This window comes from Aedes aegypti, chromosome 1, assembly GCF_002204515.2.
Source record: "Aedes aegypti strain LVP_AGWG chromosome 1, AaegL5.0 Primary Assembly, whole genome shotgun sequence".
In the NCBI taxonomy this organism is placed as follows: Eukaryota; Metazoa; Arthropoda; class Insecta; order Diptera; family Culicidae; genus Aedes; species Aedes aegypti.
In genome coordinates, this window is record NC_035107.1 from 23,008,053 (window position 1) to 23,035,618 (window position 27,566).

The 27,566-nt window shown below is 41.0% G+C and overlaps 1 protein-coding gene across 1 annotated transcript in view; it reads right to left on the bottom strand.

Annotated features, from left to right (window-relative positions):
• Positions 1 to 27,365, bottom strand: part of LOC5566179 (DDB1- and CUL4-associated factor 6) — a 57,254-nt gene extending 29,889 nt beyond the window's left edge. Inside the window, exons 1-2 of the mRNA XM_021839137.1 lie at positions 27,236 to 27,365; positions 3,740 to 4,324 (exon numbers count right to left, since the gene is read on the bottom strand). Of these exons, the coding sequence (XP_021694829.1) occupies positions 3,740 to 3,848 (109 nt within the window). The 5' untranslated portion in view covers positions 3,849 to 4,324; positions 27,236 to 27,365. The remainder of the gene's footprint in view (positions 1 to 3,739; positions 4,325 to 27,235) is intronic.
• Positions 27,366 to 27,566: the final 201 nt, after the last annotated feature.

Below are 27,566 nucleotides of genomic sequence, written 5' to 3' on the forward strand. Positions count from 1 at the left end.
AATTTCTTTTATGAAAAATGTTTTCTTACCTGTTATGCAAAAAAATATAAATTTTGTAGGAAAAGAGCAACAAATACAACAGGCACGAAATATAGAACATTTTTCTCACAATTTTAATGCAAATCTCTACTTTTGGTAAAGGTTTCTAAAGTATGAATTTAAATAAAAAATATCTATGAAGTCACTTTTTTGATTTGCTTGCAGTGAATCCTGTTGCAAAATTCTAGAGGCTCAACTATCCTAGAGCACTTCAACGCTTCCACAAAAGTTCATTCCAGAGTTTTTTTTTTCCAGGGTTTAATCTCCGAATTCCAGATAAAGAAACAAAAATTCAAAACAATCTAAAAGAATTCCTTGAATGGCTGCAAAAAATATTTGAGAAATTTTTCAAAAAAAAAAAGGAGGAATTTCGTATTTTTGAAGATGTTCTAAATGGAAATGGTGTAGGAATAGAAAAATTTTAGAATGAAATGTTGAAGGTATCTAAAGTGAAATTATTGGAAGAATTACTTAGAAAGCTAGTGAAAATCTCAAAACAAACTCTTGAAGAGATGTCACGAGACATTCCAAAAAAGGCATTAGAAGTCTGTTCAACTTAGAAATTGAACTCTCATCTCGTTTCTTTTAATTTTTTATATTCTTTTTTTTTCAAGCTAGGGTAAGAAGTTAAGATTTCTTTAGTTTAGTTATCTTATTTCTAATTTGATCATTTTCAACCAGCTCTGATTTCAATGATATATCATCTATAGGAAAAAAATACAAAACTTCCTCCAGAAAATATTGTGGGTATGTCGCTGATGTCCATAAATCTGAATCCCATTTTAAGGAAAATGGCTATTTCCCTTAAGATCGAATAGATTATTTTTACATATCTGACTTTGATGATTAAAGGCACTTTAAGGTGAAACATCTCAGAATCCAAAGATGGCCGGCACAATGGCCGACTTGTGCCCCTACTCACGTTTTCAAAGGCACTAAACTGGAGAAATAGTTGGAAAACGTGCCTGATCTTCTTATTTTAAGCTTTCTGCTAGTGCACAAAGCCAAAATAAAAAGTGCGTTGCTGTAGGATGCTTTCTTCGTGAGATTTGTGCCTTTGAAGTTTTAGTGCAATCTTAGAAGTTGATTCCAAACTGTTTCACCTTAAGATAATTAAATCAATTAAAACTTTGAATGTTGAATTTTAATAAACATTCTTGATTTTCGTGGCTATTAGATGTAATTCATCAATTTCTTTGATTTTTTTTCCTGTGAGTACACGTTAAGGACAACACATAATTGTTTTTTTTTTTAAGTAAAAAACACTTTGAAATTTAATGTTAGATACATTTATTTTCAAGGACACCTATTATTTAAAAAAAAAGTTTTTAGTGTTATAAAATTAACCGTTGGTATATTTTGTGATTTTTTTAATCTGGAATTATTTTTTAAAACTTGTAAAACCTGGAAATATCAAGGAATTGCATTACCTTAAATGAGTAGATGTTATTTTCGAATCGATACCCGCAGTTCTAAAGACAAACAGCAAGACTGATATTTACGGAATTTCGTTAGAAGACGACTGAAAAACATAATATTGAACAACTGTCGTAAAACTAAACATTACATATATTTCGCAATTGGATTAAATGGGAAAATTGATGTGGAATTTGCGATAAAGTTACATGTCTTCTCGGTGAGAATCGAACTCGCGACCCCCTATTTACTAGAAAGGGCGCGTTACGTGTAGGGGAGGAGGACTCATGGACTGAGAAGCTAACCTGAATTCGTTTTCAACTCAATAATCACGTGATCCTCTTTCGCGAAGCGAACCTCTTTCGGAATAATGAGATGCTCATCCAAACACAACGCTTTCTATTGTTGAATGCCTAGTAGCCGAGAGCGCGTTAGTTATTAGGTATAGGGTAACGGTCGTATTTTGGACCCCCTAAGGAAGTGATTTTAGTTGTTTGTCCCAATCAATTAATTGCACAGCGTAACCAACTCTAAGAACATGTCAAAATGTAGAGGAAAACTTCCTCTACGAGATAAAAATGTCCATACGGCCATGTAGAATCCAAAAAATGACGAAAATAATTAAATTGTGAAGCACTGTTTTTCATCATTTTGGACACACCATTGGCATTGGCATTTTTATCATTTGGCGACAAAGTCCACGACACTGGTTGTGTAATATGCTTGTCCATAGTCTAATCACTCGATTGACAATATAAAACCGAAGAAATTCTACGCTTTTAGTTCAGAAATTTGAAAAAAAGTTTTTGTTTACATTTGAAAAATTTCTGACGGAATCAATTTTTGTGTGTAACGTATTGTAACGGTTGCATGGATGCACAAATTAAATTAAATTATTTTTACATAAGCCAAGTACGGACCTGAAACGTAAATCACTCAAGTAAAATTTCCCCTTTTTACCAAAGTAATTTTGACAGCTGATTCAGTTTGAGCGAAATGTCACTTTTACTTGCGGAATAATTGAGCGCCACATTTTTCCGTTCGGAAAAGTGACAGCTCCCTTTGATTTGTATGGCAGGCGTTACCGACGTTATGAAATCAGCTCTACTTCTCAGCTGCGTACAGCTAAAGTAATTTCGGTAGCGGAATCATTCCTTGACCGTTTCTTGTCCTATCCTTTTACACAGTACTTATGATCAGCGTACCGGCCAATAAAATAAACACATTTTCTATGTACAAACGGATGCTGCAAGTGCGGAATAGTCATATCTTTCCGAATAGCATGCAAATTGAGTTGGTATCTTGATTAAAACTGGGAAATTTGCAGGAAAATGGCCCAGGGTGTCCAAAATATATAGGGGTCCAAATTATATTGGTTACCCTAGAAAGACCACACACGTGCTGGACAAGATTTGTATAATGCGGCCTCACAATGGGTCGCGACGTTCTGAATATAAATAAAATAGATGATAATTAAAAAAAAAATTAAAATTGAAAATTTTGATCAAATTTGACATTAGGCACGTAATAATCATTAATCATAATCACTTTTCATACTGAGTTCAATCATTAATCATTTAAAATTTTAATTTAATCAATAATCATATTTATTAATCATACCTTGGCTTAACCATCAATCACAATCATTAATCATGACTTCAAAAATTTTAATCATGAATCATAATCATTAATCAAGATAAAATTGAATTTAATCATTAATCTGTCAATGGACTAACTCAGAATAGGAATGAACACTTTTTAAAAAAGTTCCAGGGATTCTATTTATCGATAAACGATTGATGTAGATTGTTCATTGCAGCTGATACCATCTTCCAACACAATCATCATTCTTTGAGACATTCGTGCGAGCCAAAACGTAGATATAAATAATCGATGAATTGCCCGAAACAGGTATTTTCGACAGGTTCCTGCTAACGATCGATATTAACCACAACAACCAGCAGTTATTTTCGTACCTACTCAAAAAAAAAAAGCACTCGCCATCCGCACGAGCCGCCAAAGTCTTAAGATTACATTCTCTCCTAAACACATGGATACATGTAGGTATCTTTATTACGCATTACACCTTGTAAACGACGGTTGCTCGTCGTTGCTATTTAAAATTCTAAACCTGCTAGATCTTTCCCATTGCCAAACGTGCCATGTAAAATGGGACGAGTTCATCACCATCCTCATCACATAATGCACGATGACCATGATGATGAAAGTGCGCCAAACCTTGACCATCAAAAAGAGCCCCCCCCCCCTTTCCACGCCAACTCACCTTTGCAGCTGCGGGCCAGCCGCTGGCCGAACAATTCCTCGCCATGTGCCGATCCCCCTCCGTACAGCGTTCGAAAGACACTATTGGTCGCACGTCTATCCGTTCGCATTCCTGGCAGTTTTACCACGAGCAACTACAATTCCACAACCTTCAGCAGTTCGCGATTTCCGTTAAATTTCCGACACTGATTCACTGCCAGGCAGCAAACTGGCCTGTTTGACACACAAATCCGGTCTGGTCGTTATCATCCAACACTTTTCTCTCTCTATCTATCAGCACCACCACTGGAACCGTGGGGCGATCGCTATCTTATCTGACACTGACTGAGTTGTGCAGCGAATCGCACTATCACCTAATATCTTTATTCTTCCTAGAAATGCGGGCGATTATCGAACGTCCTTTCCTTCCAGCCCTCGGTTGATGAGGCCAATTCGCTACCGAACCCTACCAGGTGACGACGCGCAATGCCTTCTTCATCCGGACGATCGACGACACCACCATCATCGTGTGATCTCCCCGTTGGCCAGGGTTGGGATGGGTCTGGTTTCTGGCGGTGATGTGATCAATCTCGAGCGTACGGAAGCACTGAAAAAGTGAGAAATGTGTTATACAGGTTTAAGAAAGATATCTATGGTATAGACAACACGAAATTCCTGTCTCGGTTCAGTCGGTCGGTCAGCAGAGTGGAGGAGAGAGAATTGTATACAGCTTAAGCTTTATAATTACGTTTGGGTGGTTGGGAGACACAGTGGCGTAGAACGGTAATCAGGAAAAGGCACTAAAAAGGCTATGAAAAAATAAAATCTACGAAAAAGGTTAAAAGACAATAGCTTTTGTTGGTTGAAAGGTTTTTTTTAAAGAGGAGAAAATTTCTCATCAAGAAAATCATTTTCAACCTTTTGTTATTTGATTTGTTGTCCATAATCCGAAAAAAATCCATGCCATGAAGGATTTAATTGGGCTAATGTAATGTAAAATGTAACTTAGTTACATTTTTAAATTTCCATATCAATTAACCCACCCCATCTTCAAAGTTTGTGCACACCAGTTCCCTACAAACAACGACGTCAGACAGAAAGTACCGTGTTCTCTGCCACAGAAGAAGCAAGGGAGCGGAGAACAGCAGATAAATGGTTCCTGCCGTCATGAGCATGCGAAAACATACAAACTGGCCGCGCGGTTCTATAATTAGAACACTGTTCATCAACAACACTTCGAACTTCGAGGCAGAGACCATAATGGATTTAATAAACTGTTTGAGGCAAATTTGGACCGGGAAGTGGGAGGACGCGTAAGTATATCATCAGACGTGGCCCTGCGAGGTGTTAAGTACTCGAGCTGACGAAAAGCATGATTGCGTTGAGAATTCCCTCGCGATCCTCAAGTGTGGACTAGTAGATTGAACCGATATATAGGTATGGCAATTTCAATCGGATTTCTGTTCCTTTCGATGCTAATTGCAGGGCTGGTAGTGACTAAGTTTCTTAAATATAGGAACTCATGCCTAAAGAAGAGACCGAACAGGAAATAATTTTAAGGTAGAAAAGAACCGAAATATAAACAAAATTGAACCAACAAAGGATTAAAAGTTTTAAAGAGAATTTACGAGAAAATTTGCTCAGGCATTTTATTAGGAATATTTCTTAGTTTTTTTTATTATTCCTTGCTACATTACAACAATTACTGTATGTATTTTTTCATGATTTTCTATGAGCTTTTATTCCGAAAATGTTTCCGGAAATTAGTTCAAGAAATCAACTTGGATTATTTTTAGGATAACTTCAGACATTCTACGAGGTATCAATCCCAAGATTTTCGTTTCTTCAAAAACTCAAACAGAAATGTATCTAGAACTTCTTTTAAGGATTTCTTAGAATTCCCTACAAAATTGTCGTTTTGTTTTGTTTTATTTTTTTTATTATTACAGCCAGGAATTTCTCTAAGAATACCTACAGATATTACACATGAGATTTATCCAAAGAGTTCTGCAAAAATTCCTCCAGGTATTTATTTATTTATTTATTTGTTTCTAACCTTCATCGGACGTAAAGTCCTTATGAAGCCTGGCAGGGAAAAGCCTATTTGAGCTGGCCACATCGTTTGACTTGCCCAAATAGGCATAAAAACCTCACATCTTTTAAAGAGAAAAAATACAAATACAACATAAAACTAAGAACAAATAACTTACAGTACAACAAACAGATAGTTCTTAAATTCTAACAATAAACAGTTTTGTGCTATAAAAAGAATAAAAACATTGTAATTTGATGAATTTTTCGGTGTTTCGTTAACGGTTCATTTCCCGAAGCCTTCGTTTGAAACGTTCAGCAGAAGCGTTGAAGTCGAACAACTCGTACACTCCGTTAAACGTTGCTGCCATAAATCTTAAAGGATCATGTGAGCCATAGCCTGTGTTTCTGGATTCCAACATTAGGAAACCACGTTGTCGTAGCACCCGCGTTGGAGCATATATATTGATGCGGTTCAGCATTTCAGGAGAGTCCAACTCTCCTAACAAGATTTTTGCAATGAATACAGCCTGTGAATTATTCCTTCTTTGCTCAAGCGTCTCGATACCTAGCAATCTGCAGCGATCTTCGTACCTTGGCAGATTCGTAGGATCATGCCATGGAAGGCTACGTAGGGCGTATCTCACAAGCTTTCGTTGAACAGCTTCGATTCTAGAGATCCATGTTGATTGACACGGGCACCATACAATAACATTCGATTCCAGAATAGACCGAACAAGTGCACAATACAGAGATCGTAAACACAGAGGGTCGTGAAACTCGTCAGCTATTTTAAACATAAACCCGAGCTGCCGATTAGCTCTGGAGATCATATCGTTATAATGCACCCGAAAGGTTAAGGCAGTATCTAATGTTACGCCTAAGTCACGAACCTCGGTTACACGGGTTAGAGGTTGATCAGCGATGGAATAGTCAAAAGTGATGGGCGTTCGCTTACGATGGAATGATATAACATGACATTTTTGTAGACTCACTATTAACAAGCTACTGTTGCACCAGTCGACGAAGTGATTAATGGACTGTTGAAGATGAAGACAGTCTTGGAGCCGGCTGATAATCATGTATAACTTCACATCATCTGCATAGAACAAACGGCATCCGGGCGGTAGCACACTAGAAAGCTCGTTGATGAATATGGAGAACAGCAGAGGACCCAAGTTGCTCCCTTGTGGCACTCCGGACAAATTGGAAAACGGTTCGGATGAGTCTAATCCAATTTTAACTGTGAGTTGACGATCCGTGAGGTATGATTTGAACCAGTGAACGAGATCACGTGAGACGCCAAGTTTCTCAAGTCGAGCGAGTAGTATCCCATGGTCCACACGATCGAAGGTGGATTTCAAGTCCGTATATACTGCATCTATTTGCGACCCAGAGTCCAAGTTACATAAGCAGAATGAAACAAACTGGACAAGATTTGTGGCAGTTGATCTTTTAGGAAAAAACCCATGTTGATCTGGGGTGATATAGTTTTTGCAAGAAGCAAACAACATGTCATTCATGATAATCTCGAAAATCTTGGAGCAGGCACACAGTGATGTTATACCGCGGTAATTTTCAACATTGCGCTTGTCATCCTTTTTGTGCACTGGAAACATTTCAGACGACTTCCAACTGGTAGGAAATTTGCCCTGCCGCAATGAGGCATTGAATATCGATGTCAACGGTTGGATCAAGGCATCGCTGCACTTCTTGAAAATGCACGACGGAATTCCGTCTGGGCTGACATAAGAGAGCTTAAGCTTCAAGATTGCAGTCTGCACATGTTCGGTCGTTATTTGGAACCGTTCCATTTGAAAAGCATTTTCCGGTGTATCTCTGCATGCCATTTCAATCTGTGAGGCGGAAGATACGAAATTGTTGAACGCACTTTTGAAATGGGACGCAAACAGGTTACATTTTTCCCTTGCAGAGCTTTCTACTTCGGTTTTCAAATGCATCTCAACGGGTAGGCCTTTTTCTTTGCGTTTTGAGTTGACAAACTTCCAAAATTGCTTAGGATTTCTTCGCAGATTTTGTTGTGTTCGTTGAGTATATCGCTTGTAGAGGAACCGACTGTAAATTCGATGCTGATAGCTAGCTCGGTTGAACAACTGTTTACTAACGGGGCACTGATTCCTACGGTACTTGCGTTGTAATTTTGATCTAACCTGCTTCAATCGTCGCAAGTGAGAATTCCCCCATGGAGGTTTTAAGGATGGTCTACGTAAAGGAATGTGTTCAGCCATGGCGCTGCGTAATTCGCGGGAAAAAATCTGGACCGCTTCATCGACTTCTGTATCAAAGTCAACGGCCGCCCAATTAATTGACGCTAGTGCTTCAGCTAAACCTGAATAGTTTGCTCTGAGAAAGTCCAAGCTAGGAGGGTCCAGCGAATCGTCAAATTAAGTTTTCGTTAGACCTAGTTCTATTACAAACGGGGGGTGATCTGCATCCAACGTGGAAAGAGGATCGGCAATTTCGGATAAGGTGCAATTTCCTAGTGATGTATCATTCACTAGGGCAAGATCCAAAAGGCGGTTGTTCCTATTAAATATTGTGTTGATTTGTGTCAACCCGTGGAGATTGAAGCCATCAAGAAGCGAAGCGCATGCTGGAGAAATGTGCGACCGCAATACGTCAACTTTAGGAGGATCGTCGGTGTGTAAATCCCAAACAAGGCCCGATTGATTATAGTCACCGAGCAGAATAGCGTGATCGTTGGTTTGACAGTGAGACAGAACGGCTCCAATAGATTCAACATGATTGTCAACACTGTCCAAGTCTGATTTGCGATCTGGTGGCAAGTATATAACCCCCACACTCATTGAAAAATTCGTGAATTTTAGCTTGACCCAAAGTTGCTCGAGAGAATCAACAATTGGCGTTGAGTCAGCAGCGCTATTAATGTGACGTGCAACAGCAATTAAAACTCCTCCACCACGAGATTTACGACTGTTTCGTACATTACGATCGTTTCGAAAAACAGTATATGCATCCCCGAAGATCTGCGTCGAAAGAATCGGGTCGGAAAGCCACGTTTCAGTTAAAACGATTACATCGTAATTGGTTGCGGAGATGGCTACAAATACATCGTCGATTTTCGTGCGCAAGCATCGTACGTTCTGGTAGTACACGGTTAATTTCGCATTATCGGAGATTGTTCGACTGCTCGACGAAATATTTGCTGATCCCGACGTCGAAACAGAATGAGTGCAGGTTTCTGTATTCTGGGCTGTGCATTCCGGAATAATTGCAGTAGATGAGGAGCGCGGACAATGGCCTAGGGTTGTTGAGGAGCGATGCGTAGATGTATAGACGATTCGGTTCGGACTAGCATTAGGATCTTGTACCATTGATGTGCTGGAATACGGAAGACTTTCAAGCTGTGGACGTTCCGTATGAAATGTGTACTTGCCTGTGATAACCGGTTGGAAGACCCCGACACCATCCTCGACCACAGGGCCAGAACGACTACGATGGCTGGAACAATCAGGAAGCGCGACTGTGTCGGGAGGACTAGGGGCTTCCATGATGCTACAGGCAGTGCGTTCTGAGTTGAAAACGGAAGCAGGTACATGTGGATCTAGGGATGACATTATCGACCTCCCCCGCCGGATTGGCTGTTGCTCGCAGTAATACGTAACACACGGCGATTGCTGTTTAAAGAATTGTCGGATTCCCGGAAGAAGATGTTGTCAGGCCACGTGTCCATAGATAAAGCAATTTCCTTAAGCGCCTTGCTCACACCCACTTTGAAGGTAACATAAGATAATGTTGCTGGATCCTTGTCCTTCGGAACAAGTCTTACAACTTTCGGTTGTGCGTCAGTGCCCATATCCATACATTCTCTCACGAGGTTGACGATGTCATTTTCGGAAGTGCTCGGATGGAAGGCCGAAAGATAAATCCACAGCAGATCCGCGGGGGGTACAACCGTCTGAAGTTCGGATGCAGTTTTAGTTCCACGGATATTACATGGCTTTGCATTAGGCTGATTCATTGGTCCATCGTCGCGTATTCGTTTTGGCGTATTCGGAACCGGTAATGTGTCAGCAATCCATCGCCGAGGTGCACGCAAGGACGGAGTGAGCTATTTGGATTCAAATTTGGTCGTAAATGCATTAACGACTTCTTTCAGTCCACAAATATCATCCTTAAGTGATTGAAGAGTAACGTTTTCATGCGCAGACGGGGTTGGTGGTCTGATGGCTACCGCTTCTGCTTCATATGCAGAAGGTCATGGGTTCAATCCCAGGCCCGTCCCTTTCCTCGTACTTTGTAGTTGTATATCTCTCACTTGCCTCTATCTTCCATTCTAAATATATCCCACTCAAACTATTCGTTCATAGCAAACGCTAGAACCAGAGACGGACAAGAAACCGTTTCCCTAACGCTTCCTACTTCCACGCGCACGCCTTTCTTACGCCTGATACATAGGCAGTCTGCTAACCACAAAAGCAAACCTCTCTGCCATGCCTTTCCCCCAATCCATACACTCCCGCATGAACTGACGTGGATGCAGTGGAATATACGGTCTACGTGGGAGCCAGTTCAATGCATCATCAATTCCTCCCCCTTCCCCTCATTGGTCTGCATTCTGACGTGGCAGGTGCCATTGTTGCCTAAAAATAGAAGATCACCAGCACTTATACACTGAGGATGTCTGTTAGTCCCAAGCAGTCATTCGGTTGGTTCCTTGTGTAAGTGCAGCTGATCTGGCGATACTGGAGTGCATCCACGGGCGGCCAATCAAGCTCAAGCTCAAGCTGAAGAGTAACGTTTTCATGCGCAATATCGTGATTACAGTGATGAGCAAATTTTTGAATGCCGTCATTAGACTACGTATCGGCAACTCCGTCGCAAAACCAGAATAGGTTTTTCTTGTGAGCTTCCAATGCTTCATGCGAAAGGTCCAACCTAACACATAGCATATGATAAGAGTTCCCACAGAAACCACGGCAGGTAACTCCGTCATCATCTGAAATGACTTTTTGGCAAATGTTGCAGGCCATATTCCGAACCAACGTAGTGACTATTACGGCAACAGAAATGTTCAAAGGATCTTCACTGTACGATGGAAAAATGAAAACGCCTTTGGATATGCAGCAAGTTGAACTCAGGCACAATGGAAGCTTTTAAGCACGGGATGGATTGATGAAATGTTGCATACGAGTTGTTGTAATAAAGCAACACCGATGCAGTCAATACTAGTTGACTTTGTTGACACCACAATAAATTATTTAAAAACTACTTTTAAGCAGCAAACACACTATTATCACTATGAACTCCAATAAATCGTCAAAGAAAACTCACGAAACAATTGACCGATCAACAAAAAAAAAACAATTCAAAATCAATCTAAAACTGATAAAAAACGCTTAAGTAAAACGCATTTACCAAGTCGTGCTCATACATAAACAAGCCACACGGACTTTCCCAGAGAAGTCCCCAAGAGAAGTGCATCTAAAAAAATCTTCTAGGGACCTCAACAATGTTTGTTAAGAAATAGATTTTTTTTAAACTAGGGAGGAAGGAAATCTTTGGTGAAACTTCTGTAGAAATTTCCGATAAACTCCTGCAAGGATCTTTAAAAAAAAAAACTCCTGTACTCTTGACGAACTTTTGTAAGATTTTCTAAATAATTCGATAAGATGATTATTGAAAGAAAATTTCACAGTTTTTAATGGGCTTCTTGAAATAATACCTGGAAGGCTAACTGAAAATATCGGCCTAGAAACTTCAGGAGCAATTTTTGTTCCGGGAAAATTCGTAAACGAATTTCCTAGACGACCTCAGGAATTAACTTCTGATGATTTTCTCGGAAGAACTCTTATAGGGATCATTGAAAAATTTCATAAAGCAACAATTGGAGAAATCGTTGGAGGAGTTTGGGGAAAAATAGTTGAAAAACGCAGACACAGTCCCTAGGAAAATTTTTAGAGTTATCCCTGTGGACGGGAGGTAGTAGTTCCAGAATGCTCAAGGATTTCCTGAAGTAAATTCTGGGGAAATTCCTATAATAATCCTTTGGAAACTTGATAAAGAAATTTTGGATTCCTGGGAAAATTGAAGAAGGAATCTCTAGAGGAATATGTGAAGGAGTCTTTAGAAGTATTCCAGAAGAAATCTCCTGAGATATCACTAGAAGAATGGCTGAAAAAAACTGGAGAAAATATGCTGGAATAACCGTAGCTAGGAGGTGTCAGATGGGAGCCGTTGCCCAGTATTCCAATAAAGTTTATATAAAACATTTCCTTTTGATTTATCCAAGAATTAATCCTGTGACTTGTAATTGTAATTGTAATTGCTCAATCCACACCCTGGCAGACAATTGTCCGCCAATCTAGACACGGGCTGGGTGAGGACCTACCAAGCCTCCCCCGTTAACATGTCCTATACCGTTTAGCACACCGGGTTCTTCCACAAGCAGGCGCCGGAATTAAAGCGGTCCCACGAGTTTCAGATACATTAAATAGATATAGTCCCTCTGGCACTAAACCGAATAGCGCCCTCCACCTCATCACCAGCACTGCCCATCCCGCACGCCAAACAAAATGCCGGAAGTGGCGCGCCGTGTAGCACATCAGATGTTCTACAGAGCACACCACCTCCGACACCATGCTCAACGTACAGCAAAGACAGCGCTAATAAAAGCGGAAGGCGCACCACTCGGTTCAGTGCCAGAGGGACTATAAGTATAACGAAGAAGAAATGAAAAGATAGTAGAGTTGGTTCGGTTGTTTGATTGCTGAAACGAAAAAAACAGAAACAAAGTGTTAACATTAAAACGGGGTTTTATAATTGATAAATGTATCGATAGTTTCTCATCTGTTACGTTTCCTTGTCGTAGCGCTGTCGATTTTTTCCATCTCCAGGGTGTTCATCTCCGCTCGAGCAATGAGGACCATGATGAAATGAGAATATAAAAATGTGAGCATTAGTGTTGATCTACTAATAGATTAATTTAAACTGCTTTTCATGTGCTTTCAAGCCCTAAGTAACTTGTAAACTCCTACTCAATTATGTTTTGTTGGCCTCCACGTTTTATTTAGACACAATTTTTATTTAGAAAACTATTTGGATCCGAGATTTTAGGTGCAGATTGAGTATGTTTAATAAAACAAGCATCCTGTTTTCCTGTTGATGATTCTGTTATTTATACCAGCTGTATACAAGAATTTATTAATGTAATATATGGATATTGAATAAGTTTCAACGCGCGATTATAATACTTCAGTTTTCGTGCAGTTGTATTGGTGTATGTAGTGGGAAACCAATCAGTTTGGTGATTCTAACGGTAACAAATAGCACGACGAAAGGAAAGTTGATAATCTATCATCATTATGATTTCAGTCCTAATTTCATAATCCGTTTAATAAATTCCGCGTATGCTTCGGCAATTTTAACAATTTATACATATGTATTCGAAGAAAACAGACTACGAGCATTTATTACCTTGCAACACATTCATAAGTGATCAGATATTTATCATTTTCTACAGCCTAATTTAATAATACCTACATTGGGTTGTAACAAAAAAATTGATCTTGGGATGTTGATTTGCCTCCTAATCATAGTTTCGACAATAGTCACATGCTTACTATCCCTTATGGCAGTGTTGTTGATTCTATTGTCTATCGCTCATCAGTTTCGCGCTACCCGGCAGGGACTTGGTCCTATGTACCCAATACTCTGCTATGTCTTAACTTCACGCAATACATTCTGTAGATGTGTGATACAGTTTGCGGAATATTATGATTTATCACTTCATCCAGATGAAAAATTCTGTTATGGTACCATATTCACATATCAGATAACTCCCACCTGGAACGATGTAATACATCGGAGACATGTAGATTCAGATGTATGTAGACGATCTATGCCTAGTTCGGCTCTGATCGACAGGCAATCAGTGTATTCAGTTTTTCAACTAGCTTGAAGCGATGAACGTATCAAGACAAGCTCTCCACTATATCTGCTAGCAATCACCGGTCGTCGATAGACATTTCGGTTCTTTTCTGCTAAAGAAAGATCCAATTGTATGCCAAAGACTATGGCTCATGCTTTTCAATACAGCTGGAAAAACAAGAACTACACCCAGCACCAAATAGTACGTAACTATGAGGCGGACCGGAAGGTTTGATGAGCAATCCCCACCACTTCCTTTTGATTTATCCAAGAATTAATCCTGCGACTTCCCTAGAATATTTTTTCTCAGAACTCCTCCAACTGTTAAAACAGGAATTCTTTCAAAAATACATTGGAAAATATTACAGAGATTTCTTCAAGACTTCATCCAATGCCTTCTTTGGGTATTATTTTTGCGATAATGAATCGTATAGATATGAATGTATCTAGGTATAAATACATCTAAAAAACAATATTTAAACAATCCAATGTAAATTTCTCTAGATATTACTGATTGGATTCCATAAATCCAATACTGAACGCATTTGTTGCAAATTTGACCTCAACTTTTGCCAATACTTAGACGGAATAGGCTACGCTGCCCGCTTTAACACTGTTCTTTGAGTATTGTGCAGAACCAAATTATAGTCTAGGTAGGGTAATGGATATTCATAGACAGAATCCTGATTGGAGAACTTTCTGAAAGAATTTCTAAAGTATTTTTGGAAGAAAATCGCTAGAGAAACTCAAGAATGATTTTCTTATAGTTCTAGAAAATATTTTAACTTATATTGAAAAGAATGCTAACATTAGCTGTTAGCAATAGTTGTAGAGAGTTTTCACAGAGAAGCTCTTATATGAAGTTTTGGAGGAATTTGGGTGATGCAAGAGTAATTATTGATTTTTGGAGTCGTTTTTGGTAATAATTCTAAACAAAAAAAAATGCTAGAAAGTACCGTACAACCTCCATATTATAGACAGCGCCATATTCTGAACAGTTTGTACTATATTCAGAAATACTAAATTGTAGTAATTTATGACTATTTTCTATCTGCCTCTCTATCATTCTGCAGGGAGTCTTATTCCTATTTGTCAATTCACCTGGATTGAAGCATTGCTGAATGGAGCCGAATAAAAGAGATGCAGATAGAAAATAGTCATTAATGCATAAACTTTAGTAATTCTGTCACAGAATTCCTGTGACTTTTTTATTTCCGAGTGTTCATCGTTTTTGCATTCAAAACTGTAAAGCATAGCTGTACATGTGAATGGTTGCTAATCCAAGATTGATCGGAACTGGTAAGAATTGCACTTCGATCCTAATGAATATGCAATGGGACTTTCCGCTTGCTTTCGAAGTATACATGAAAGCAGCTCTTATATTATTGATTAGTAACGGCGGTCTTCCAAGTTCTTACAGTCAGTTGACATGGGGAAGGAATGTAAGTGTGTAACGATTGTTGCTTCTAGAGACCGAAAATACCTCTGCATATCCACAATCACCACGGGAAGGGTGTTAATTAGTGAAAGAGGAACAAAATCTGGGAGTCACCTTTGATCGGCGATGATGAGAAGGAATAATACGATTCTTACTTAAAAAGTTTTGCATTTTTGTCTCGTGATGAGGATTAAAAAAGAACTATTCACATGTTTCTTCATAAAAAAAGGTGTGTACAGTAATTTCTCGATTATATCATGCATGGTTCGATTTAATCTCGCGCCACTTTATCACTCTCGATTTATGCACGGTTTTCATTTCCATTTTATCACGCTTTAGCTTTAGCAGATTGTTGACGAATTTGGAATTCACAGGACTTCTGTATCTGACTCTTAAGAGCATCTGTCACAATGTCTAAAAAAATGCAAATTACCTACACTCTTAAAAAATATCAAATTTACATGTGTTAAAAAGTTACGTTAAAAGATGTTGTATTTTGGGTAACGACTGTTATTAACTAACAGTTGGCGCCAGCGGTAAAAAGTACAGACTGTGAGCGCTGTTTTCCAAGGGTGGAGGGCGGCTGTAAACTGGGAGTAAAATTAAAAAGCCGCCAACCTAAGTCCAGAACCAGTTTTAAGGCTTAACGCGCAAAAGTAAAAATCATTATTTGCAAAATTAAAGTTAATTAATGCACTTGAAATACATTGTTTGCAAGCAGTTATTTGCTACATACTACTGCAGTGCGCTATTGGTATTTTAATCAGAAAAATCTGCTGAATTTACAAAATGGATATTTTCGAGAAAATGGATTACGCCTTCACCATTGTTTGGCCGTTATTTTGTATGATTGTTTACATTTTAGAACCAACGACACGTTGGGGTCAGAGCTGCCAGATGATTTGATAGAAAATCTGTATCTACCATGTTCTCTGTGATCCATACAAATTGAATCTGCATCAAAATAAAAAAAAATCTGTGTAATACAGATAAATCTGTATATGTGGCAGCCCTGGTTGGGGTAGCAATAAAGAGCCGCGATTACCTCCCTTGCTGTTTTCAAGTTGCCCGTGAGAGAGAGCGAGACAGCACCAACACACCGCGCACAGTAGAAGTCAAAAGAACAAAATAATTTATGGCACGTACAGAGGCTCATTCCACTCACTGATCGCGCTCATCGCGCTACGCTGGACTCTCAAATTTCTCAAACTTCCAACACAAGCGCTTTGAAGAATACTCGATTACTTTTTCAAATCGACGTAAGTAACTTCCATACGGTTTCGAGAAAATTAATTCAGAAGAATTACAACCTGTCTTCTAAAACTGTATTAAAATGAATCACCTTTTTAACATTTTTTCGACGTGTACATTGCTTAAATTTTGCATGCGTTCAAAAACTATGGAGTTCCTATTATTTCACACAAGAATGTTATGACAAAATGAAAAGCCGTTTTATTCAGTTACTTGCGACGTTTTTCCACCAGTGTAAAATCGACTCAAGTAATGTTTTGTTTTGATTCGTGGTTAAGTCACTTTGTCTCTCCATACAGCGGGGCGGCGAAAGTAGTGGTTAGGTTGCGAAAGTTGAAAATCTTCCTCCTTCTGTCGGGTGTGAGATCACTGCGTCCTTTTTTTTTAGAACTACAGTCATCTCTCCCTTACTCGATATTGAAGGGACCATCGAGTTAGGGAGGTATCGAGTTACAGAACACAAAATCAATGCATCTGCGATTCAAGGGACCATCGAGGTAGCCATGAAAACCAACTTTTACTATGGTTCTCTAACTCGATATCGAGATACGAAATATCGAGTAAGGGAGAGATGACTGTATTGTGATATACCCTTTTGCTTTTACAAAGACTCTCAGTGGCGGGAACGCCATTGGAATACTTTGCGCGGTGACTGAACTTTTAGACATCCGCCATTGATGGGCAGAAGTCCTAAGTTGCAGCATTGTGAATCCCCCAATCTGGTACGATCAGCCTGATAAAGCCGACCACTTCCCTGGGAGATGCGTTCCAAATATCGGCCGGCTCCTGGGGCAGTGTCCAGTTATTAGACCGGTGTAGGTGCTGAGGTCCCTTTTGTTGAGACCAATGAGTTTTTGTGTTTGTTTCGAATTAATTGTGACGAATCTTTTAGACTGATTCGCATTGGAAACTGTTTTCCAATTGGATATAATTTGCCTGGACAACCAGCTGTTCAGTTCAATATTTAGTGAGCAGTTTGATATGCCAAAGATTGGCTCAGGACCAATGAATGTATTGGCCGATCCATTCCTGGCTAGCTCATCGGCAATTTCATTACCCTCTAGACCCGTATGCCCGGGGATCCAATATAGTTTAACTCGATTGCGGATGGCTAGGGTTTTTAGAGCAAGAACACATTCCCACACTAATTTTGAGTTAAAAGTGTAAGCTTTCAGAGCATGAAGAGCTGCTTGGCTGTCGGAGAAAATACAGATTGTGGCATTTCTGTAATTCCTCTTTACGCTGAGCTGCACACATTCAATGATAGCATACACTTCAACCTGAAAAACTGTAGGCCACTGTCCGAGAGGGACAGAGATTTTGGTTCTTGGTCCGTGCACTCCAGATCCAGAACGATTGTTCATTCTCGATCCATCAGTGTAGAATTTGATTGAGCCTGGAGGAATACTCGGTCCACCTTCTTGCCACTCTTGGCGAGAAGGAATGAACACCGTATATGGTATGTCATAATTCACAACCATTTCCATCCAGTCACTGCATTTTTCTACAATTGGATTTATAGAAAATTCGTTTAGTATGCTTAGGTGACCGGTTAAATCACCTGGCAGAAAGTTTATTGATCGTTTTAGCCTCAGAGCGCTTTTCTCAGCATCCAGCTTTATGAATTGATCTAGCCGGGGCAGATTAAGCATTGCATCTAGGGCGAATGAAGGGGTGCTGCGAACTGCACCAGTAATGGCGAAGCACGCGGCGCGTTGGATTTTGTTCAGCTTGGCTCTAGCCGTAACCTCGCTTGTTTTTGGCCACCAAACAAGGGAAGCGTAGGCTATTCTAGGCCGAACGATGGTTTTATATATCCACATGATCATATTAGGTTTTAGGCCCCACTTCTTTCCACAGGTCTTTGAGCAGACCCACAGAGAATTGAGACCTTTATTTACCATGTTTTGAAGATGTGTGTTCCAATTGAGTTTAGCATCAAGCGTAATGCCAAGGTATTTGACTTCATTTGAGTAAACCAATTGTGTTTGATTAAGGAAAAGAGGTTGCAGCTGTACCTTTCTGCGCTTTGTGAAAGGAACAATCGTAGTTTTTGAAGGATTTATCCCCAGTTTCTCTTTCAGACACCAGGAGAGCGTGTAATCGAGAGCTGATTGCATTCTTGCAAGGACAACGCTTTCAAATTTGCCGCGTACAATGATGACAACATCATCAGCGTAGCCAACAACCTCAAATCCTCTTTTTTCCAGGCTATTAAGTAGATCATCCACCACTAGAGACCATAGCAAAGGTGAAAGTACCCCTCCTTGAGGACACCCCTTTGTGGCCATGACAGTGGCGCACGATCCGCTCAACTCGGATGAGATTCGGCGATTTGCTAGCATAGCATGTACCCAGGTAGCAATGCATGGGTCAAATTTTCGCCTATGCATTGCTGACACTATAGACGAATAGGAAGCGTTATCGAATGCACCCTCAATGTCAAGAAATGCCACGATGGCGATTTCCTTTGCATGAAAAATTTTCTCGATCTTGTTGACTATCATGTGTAGTGCTGAGATCGTAGATTTTCCACTTTGGTAAGCGAATTGGTATTTGGAAAGAGGCATTGCTTCCATAAATTTTGAATTTATGAACTCTCCTAAGACCTTTTCCATTATTTTAAGCATCACTGACGACAGACTTATCGGTCTGTATGCTTTGGGATTGGTTTTGTCTTTTTTCCCGCCTTCGGGATAAAGACAACTCGAACTTGACGCCAGTCATCTGGAATATGTCCTAAGACTAAACTGGCCTTAAAAATAAGCGTTTGCTCCTCTTTCTGGATAAGCGCTGGGAAAATTCCATCCATGCCAGCAGATTTAAATGGCTCAAAGGATCTCACTGCCCTTTCCACCCTTGCTCGCGTAAAGGCTTCTTTGGCAACTTTCAATGCGTCTCTTTTGGTACTTGAGTCCCATGACAGGAGCTCTTGTTGACCAGAGACGCCATGTCTGTTGCCATTAGCGTTCACGATCGCTTCAGGGATTGAATCAGGGAAGTGAGTCCTCAGCATTTCACTCAGTGTTTCTGTGGGACCCACAGTGAGCGAACCGTCAGTCTTTCGGAGAGTTCCCAGACCATTGGAGTGGTCTTTCGATAGAGTTTTATGAAGTCTGGCAGCTACGGGAGTCTTCTCAATGCTTTCACACATGAGGACCCATGATTTCCGCTTAGATAGCCTTATTTCCTTGTTGTAGTCTGTCAGAGCCTTTCGGTATAGGCTCCAATCAGTAGAGCGTTTGGCACGGTTGAACTCCCTCCGTGCCGTTTTCCTAAGCTTTTCAAGATGGTTGTTCCACCACGGAACATCTCTGCTCGACTTAACAGTTTTAGTCGGACAGCTTTCTTGATATGCATTAAGAATTTTGGTTTTTATAGAGTCAGAAGCCATTTCTAACTCTAGAACTGTTTTGATATTAGGATTTATGATGTAGTCTTCGGATCGGAGAGTGGCTGAATAGGTTTCCCAATCAGTCTTCTTAGGATCTTTAAACGATTTTGCAATAGTTAGACCCCCTTCCCATTCAAAGACTATGTGTTTGTGGTCTGACATAGATATTTCATCAGAAACTTGCCAGTTTGTTATTTTGTGGGAGATGGACTGACTACATAAAGTCAGATCCAGCACTTCCTGTCGTATGGCGTTTTCATATGTAGGCTTGTCACCTGTGTTACATATGTCTATGTTTTTTGAGGATAGAAACTGTAAAAGGTACTCACCTCGAGGATTTATATTTGTACTTCTCCATACAGTGTGATGCGCATTCGCGTCACATCCGATGACAAGGGGAATGTTTTTGTTTCACAGTAAGAGGTTAGCGCAGCAATCTCTGGAGGAGGAACATCTTCCGCGTCGCCTGGGAAATACGCCGAGACCATGACGATATCAGCCTTCCCTCTAGCGGTAGGAACCTCCACCCTGACTGCTACGATGTCGCGTTTAATGAATTCTGTGATTGGAAAGCATTTAGTGTCATTGCGTATTAGAATAGCTGCTCTTGGAGAGAGCTGGCTGTCATCATATACCAACTTGCATGAGTTTACATGAATACCCTGTATTCGAGATTGGTTGACCCATGGCTCCTGGATAAGAGCCACAGTGAACAGTTCTTTTGTGAATCTCCGGCAAAGCACATCCGTTGCGCTTCGAGCATGATGGAGATTCACTTGAATGATCTTAGTCATTTTTAGGTGTGCCGCAGTTTCCAGGACGGAGGTCGTCCTTCTTTGGATGCTGCGGATCATCTTGTATTTGTTTTGGATGATGTTTCGGGTGTTCGTGTTTGTCAATCTTCTTCCATAGGCCAGCCTTTTTTGTCTCTGTAGTCGAATTCAATCTTTTACCAGATCCACTGCTCTTAGATGTCACCAATCTGCCACCGCTCGTTTTGTAAATCCGGAAATTAAACGTTCTAAAAGTGAAAAATCAAGTTGGTTCAGAGCGAAACGTGTAGAATTTCGTCTGCGAAACACGTAGGATCGATAAAGTAAGTTTGTACACTTTTTGGCTTGAGTCTACATGAATGAGTTTTCGAGAATGGTAGTCGAAAATTGTCAAAACGTATGGCAAATAATGAAAAACGTGAATTACAAGCAATTAGGAAACTGGATCGAAAACGTAGTGGTTCGAAATCAAGCGTAATGTGAATATAAAATTTTTTGTGTTTAGTTCATGTTCCATAGTGCTTTCTTTGCTTCAGGATGTCGTTTTTACTACAACTGAAAAAAGTCATCTATTGCCTTTTCAGTTTTGAATATCGCCCTATTGAACAATCTTTACCTGTGATACCTATGATAGAAACTTAACAGATGAGCATGACGTTCCACTGGCAATTCATTTCAACATACTAACGGTTGAAGTGGAAGTACTTTTGGATTAAATTGAAGAAGAATATGTCATAAAATTTATACGAATGTGAGTACGTTAAGTAGTTAAGTACCATCGTTCGGTGATTGACTCTAGTTATTCTTAAGAAGAAGAATGGATAGATTTTGAAGCGAAAGAAAATTTAACTGAAGTTCAGAATATGATACAGCCGGTCGAATCAAACATTCACACTAACACGCTGTGAAAGTACTGGCTATTCATTTCATTTATTTAGTTAACATCTACACAGATAACACTGAATCAACAATTTCACGCCACAATACTCGGTTCGTGGCCGCATCTCTCCATCCTCGGTTCTGCCCCACGCTAGCCAAATCGATACGCACTTGATCCGCCCACCTAGCTCGCTGCGCTCCACGCCTTCTTGTACCAACCGGATCCGAAGCGAACACCATCTTTGCAGGGTTGCTGTCCGGCATTCTTGCAACATGCCCTGCCCATCGTATCCTTCCAGCTTTGACCACCTTCTGGATACTGGGTTCGCCGTAGAGTTGGGCGAGCTCGTGGTTCATCCTTCGCCGCCACACACCGTTCTCCTGCACACCGCCGAAGATCGTCCTAAGCACCCGACGTTCGAAGACTCCAAGTGCTTGCAGGTCCTCCTCGAGCATCGTCCACGTTTCATGCCCGTAGAGGACTACCGGCCTTATGAGCGTTTTGTACATGGTACATTTGGTGCGGGCGTGAATCTTTTTTGACCGCAGCTTCTTCTGGAGGCCATAGTAGGCCCGACTTCCACTGATGATGCGCCTTCGTATTTCACGGCTAACGTTATTGTCAGCCGTCAGCAAGGATCCAAGGTAGACGAACTCGTCGACCACCTCGAACGTATCCCCGTCTATCGTAACACTGCTACCTAGGCGAGCCCTGTCGCGCTCGGCCCCACCAGCTAGCATGTACTTTGTCTTGGCCGCATTCACCACCAATCCAACTTTTGCTGCCTCGCGTTTCAGGCGGGTGTACAGGTCTGCCACCTTTTCAAATGTTCGGCCGACGATGTCCATATCATCCGCGAAGCAAACAAATTGACTGGATCTCGTAAAAATCGTACCCCGGCTGTTAAGCCCGGCTCTCCGCATAACACCTTCTAGCGCAATATTGAACAACAGGCACGAAAGTCCATCACCTTGTCGTAGTCCCCGGTGGGATCCAAACGAACTGGAGTGTTCGCCTGAAACCTTCACACAATTTTGCACACCTTCCATCGTCGCTCTTATCAGTCTCGTGAGCTTCCCGGGAAAGCTGTTCTCGTCCATGATTTTCCATAGCTCTACGCGGTCGATACTGTCGTATGCCGCCTTGAAATCGATGAAAAGGTGATGCGTTGGGACCTGGTATTTACGACATTTTTGAAGGATTTGCCGTACAGTAAAGATCTGGTCCGTTGTCGATCGGCCGTCAGCGAAGCCGGCTTGATAACTTCCCACGAACTCGTTTACTACGGGTGACAAACGACGGAAGATGATCTGGGATAATACTTTGTAGGCCGCATTTAGAATGGTGATCGCTCGAAAGTTCTCACAATCTAACTTGTCGCCTTTCTTGTAGATGGGGCAGATTACCCCTTCCTTCCACTCCTCCGGTAGCTGTTCTGTTTCCCAGATTGTGCCTATCAGCCGGTGCAGACAAATGGCCAGCCTTTCCGGACCCATCTTTATGAGTTCAGCTCCGATACCATCCTTACCAGCAGCTTTATTGTTCTTGAGCTGGTGAATGGCATCCTTAACCTCCCTCAAAGTGGGGGCTGGTTGGTTTCCATCTTCCGCAGTACTGACGAAGGCATTTCCTCCGTTGTCCCGTCCTTCATTGCCTGTGCTCTCAGCACCATTCAGGTGCTCGTTGAAGTGCTGCTTCCACCTTTCGATCACCTCACGCTCGTCCGTCAGAATGCTCCCATCCTTATCCCTGCACATCTCGCCTCGCGGCACGAAGCCGTTGCGGGATGCGTTGAGCTTCTGATAGAATCTACGCGTTTCCTGAGACCGGCACAGCTGTTCCATCTCCTCGCACTCCGTCTCCTCCAGGCAGCGTTTTTTTCTCCCGAAAGAGGCGGGTCTGCTGTTGCCGTTTCCGTTTATAGCGTTCCACGTTCTGCCGGGTCCCTTGCTGCAGCATGACCGCCCGCGCTGCATTCTTCTCCTTCAAAACCTCCTGGCACTCCTCGTCGAACCAATCGTTCCGTCGACTCCGTCCCACGTACCCGACGTTGCTCTCAGCTGCATCGTTGTTGGCTGCTTTTACTGTTCTCCAGCAGTCCTCAAGAGGGGCTTCGTCCAGCTCACCCTCTTCCGGTAATGCAGCCTCGAGTTGCTGCGCGTATGCCGCTGCGACATCCGGTTGCTTGAGCCGCTCTAGGTCATACCGGGGCGGCCGTCGGTACCGTACGTTGTTAACGACGGAGAGTTTTGGGCGCAGTTTCACCATCACCAGATAGTGGTCAGAGTCGATGTTAGCGCCACGATAGGTCCTGACGTCGATAATGTCGGAGAAGTGCCGACCATCAATCAGAACGTGGTCGATTTGCGATTCTGTCTGCTGTGGTGATCTCCAGGTGTATCGGTACGGAAGGCTGTGCTGGAAGTAGGTGCTACGAATGGCCATATTCTTGGAGGCGGCAAAATCAATTAGTCGTAGGCCGTTTTCGTTCGTCAGCCGGTGGGCGCTGAACTTTCCAATCGTCGGTCTGAATTCCTCCTCCTGGCCAACCTGAGCGTTTAGATCTCCTATGATGATTTTGACGTCGTGGCTTGGGCAACTGTCGTACTCGCGTTCAAGCTGCGCGTAAAAAGCGTCTTTATCATCAGCAGTGCTTCCGGAGTGAGGGATGTGCACGTTTATTATGCTGAAGTTGAAGAACCGGCCTTTGATCCTCAACTTGCACATTCTCTCATTGATCGGCCACCACCCGATCACGCGCCTCTGCATATCACCCATCACTATAAAAGCTGTTCCCAGCTCATGTGTATTGCCGCAGCTCTGGTAGATGGTATGGTTACCTCTAAACGTTCGCACCATTGATCCCTTCCAACACACTTCCTGCAACGCTACGATGCCGAATCCACGGTCCTTCAGCACGTCGGCGAGTATGCGTGTGCTCCCGATGAAGTTGAGAGATTTACAGTTCCACGTACCGAGCTTCCAATCGCTAGTCCCTTTACGTCGCTGTGGTCTTCGCCGATTGTCCCGGTTCGTATTCTCTCGTTGATTATTCGTTGCTTGATTTTTTTACGGCTGGCTTGCAGGGCCTGACACCAACCCCCTAGATTTCCGGAGGACCATTCCCCCTATATGTTCGGAGGGCCATAGTGCGCAGTTTAGCTTAGAGTCCTTCTCTGGAACTCGGACGATGATCAGCCGCCCCTGACATGGGGAACAGACGCTGTTGTGAGCCGCTCCTAACATGGAGTACAGACGCTCCAGGTTTGCAAAAGCAAACCCCCCCTTCCCTGTCAGCATACGACCAAAGTTCCCACCGGGGGTTGGTTACCCGATCTTCCCTAAGGTTACTCGTACCCCGGCCAGTACCGCGAGGAGGTAGGGATAGGAGTTGCTGGGCAAGAGGCTAAGGACCGCACAAAGGGGTCTATTTTATTCCTTCAGGTACGCGAGGTACCAATGGTACGCCATGCCCAGCCATTTACCAACCATCCAACCAAAAGTACTGGCTAATGTTCTTGATTTCTGCCCAATTTAGATCATAAATTTGATCTTAGGAAAACTCAAGAAACTATCATTCAAAAAATTATACGAAACTAAGCTTAAAAATTGTTAACTTTCCATAACTGATGGGATGCATTTTTTGTACATGATAGTGACAATCTAAACAATAAATACGTATGTATCAAGAAAAATGTTCTATTTTATCACGCTTGAATATATCACGGCGAAAAAAAACTACCGTGATATAATCGAGAAATTACTGTATTTCAAATTACTCACGGAATCACTTTAAAATACAGCCTTAATGGCTTAATTACGCGCATTGGGTCCAAAATTTGTCTATTTTTTTCCCTTGCTGTTATCTGTATATGATGATGATACATCACATTTGCACTTAAAATTATCATCACAATGATTTTCCAAAATGTGCGGAATTATCTTAGGTGAGCTGAATTACCGCACTTTACGGTATTGTTCATCAGCAAAAAAGTTTCTGTGATGTTTAGTGATAAATTTCATTATATTTTTTGTTGTTTTTTCATTAAATCAGCTGATTCATAAACTGTGGGTGATTTAACTGTTTGGGATGACTGTATATTAAGCCATTTTCCAGGGCTGGTAACGACTGAGTACCTTAAAGAGAGGAACTTAATATGCCACAAAGAGACCGAGCAGTAATCAGGAGATGAGAGATTTCATAAGATTTTTTCATACAATCCAACCAGACATTTCTCTATGGTTATTTATAAATGTTTTACTCGTGACGTTACGACAAGTAATACTGTTTTCATATTCATAACCCCAGAAATTACTCCGAAGATTCTATCATTTTTGTTCAGGAATTTTCCAAAGTAATTCACAAATTTTCTTAATAATAATCTAAGTCCTCTAGGAATTATCAAAAAAAAAACTCATCGATTTCGCTAAAATTCTCTTTTACGACACTAACTGACTTTTTAAGATTTCCTCCAAAACTGTTGTAGGCAGGATAGGTTCAAAATTTCAATTAGAATATTTTCTCAGAATACCTATTGAAATTACTCCTGAGACATCACTCAAGATTCATAGAGTTCACCCTCCTAACAAAAAATAAGGTAGAGTTTATCCAGGGAGTCGAGAAATGGTTTTAAAAATCATTGACGAAACTTTAAAAAAAAAAATCGGATGATTCTTCTAAAACTAACACTAATTCTGATGGAACTTTTGTAGAAATTATAGGTAAGCTTTTGCAAGGAACTCTAAAAACTCTCACTAATATCTGATGATGACTTGAGGGATTTTCCAGATAAATTGCCAAAATAATTATTGAAAAATATCCTTTCCAATCCGTGGATTATATCCTGCAGGATTTTCTGAGTTAATTTAGAACATTATCCCTGAAGAAATTTGTAGAAGTTACTCGAGAATTGTCTCTAAGAACTGCAAGAGTAATTATTGGATGAAATCAGCAATGTTTTTTTTTCATAAGGGCTTATCCGATTTCTCTTCATCGTTGCTCTTTCTGCGTTACTCCAGAAAACTTAATCTCTTTTCGTAACATACTTTAACAAGAAATTAACAAGAAATATTACAGATTTATCTAATTTAGCAAAGTCATTAGCGAAAAAGAGGATCGATGAACAGAAATCGCTTGTGAAGTAACAGTGTAGAAATGTTCAAGACATTTCTAGAAAAAAAAACTCTGGAGAAATTCCTAGAAGAGCTTATGGTATTTCTAAAGCTTTCCATCTCGAAATCGGAGGAATTTTTCTGAAGACTATAGAATTATGTACCAGCTTTCACTACAAGGATAAACATAAAAAAAAATTACTTTAGAGATCATTTCGGTTAAAAAGACTCTTTAGACACACTTAATTGAAATTGAGAAAGTCTCCAATTGCTTTACAATAGTGACTTGCTCTAAAAAGAGAATTCCTACCAGCCCTGGATTTCTGTTAAATTTCTGAGCGTTTGCTCTGTTCTTTTCCTCCCCATTCAATACTCTGCGATCAGATATAGAGTTTTGCGTTATTTTAATCCGCCTATCACCTACGATCAAAGAGAAATGAAACTTGTCACTTGTCCCATTTGGTGGGTGTCCACTACAAATTGAGATTTTCCCTTCACTAGAAGGGTGAAGGTCAATGTCTCCCAGTCCTTCCCCCCACATTAATTCTGCCCGGCACCGTTTTGCCTGTGATTTAAAGATTCCTTCCCACGGCACTTCCCCTGCGATCCACCTTACATCGCAGGCAGTAAATTTATTTTTATAAATTAAAAAATTCCTCTCTTGCGACGTAACTTTAGGAACCGAATTATGGCCGGGGCAGGAAGAAGGAAAATTGATTTTTGCTCACCCTTTTATGATTCGAGGTCCACGGCAGACAGCACTAACCGCTACCACTATTCTACATGATCACACAAACCGAACCGATAAGTAACACACTTCAGATGCCAATTCGACGGATTTTCAGCGAAAATTGCACAATTGAGCTCTCGCCGAGTGGTGTCACAAACACGTGCGCAAATTTGCTGGTTGAAAATACTGCCGTTTGATTTTGCTGGGAACAGCTGATCTTTGTTTATATTTTCAACCAGCAATCTTGAAGTAGTGTTGGTGATATGTAACGTGTATGTACACGAGTGCAGAAACCACTATTATCACGCAAATCAAAACTTTCTTTCAGA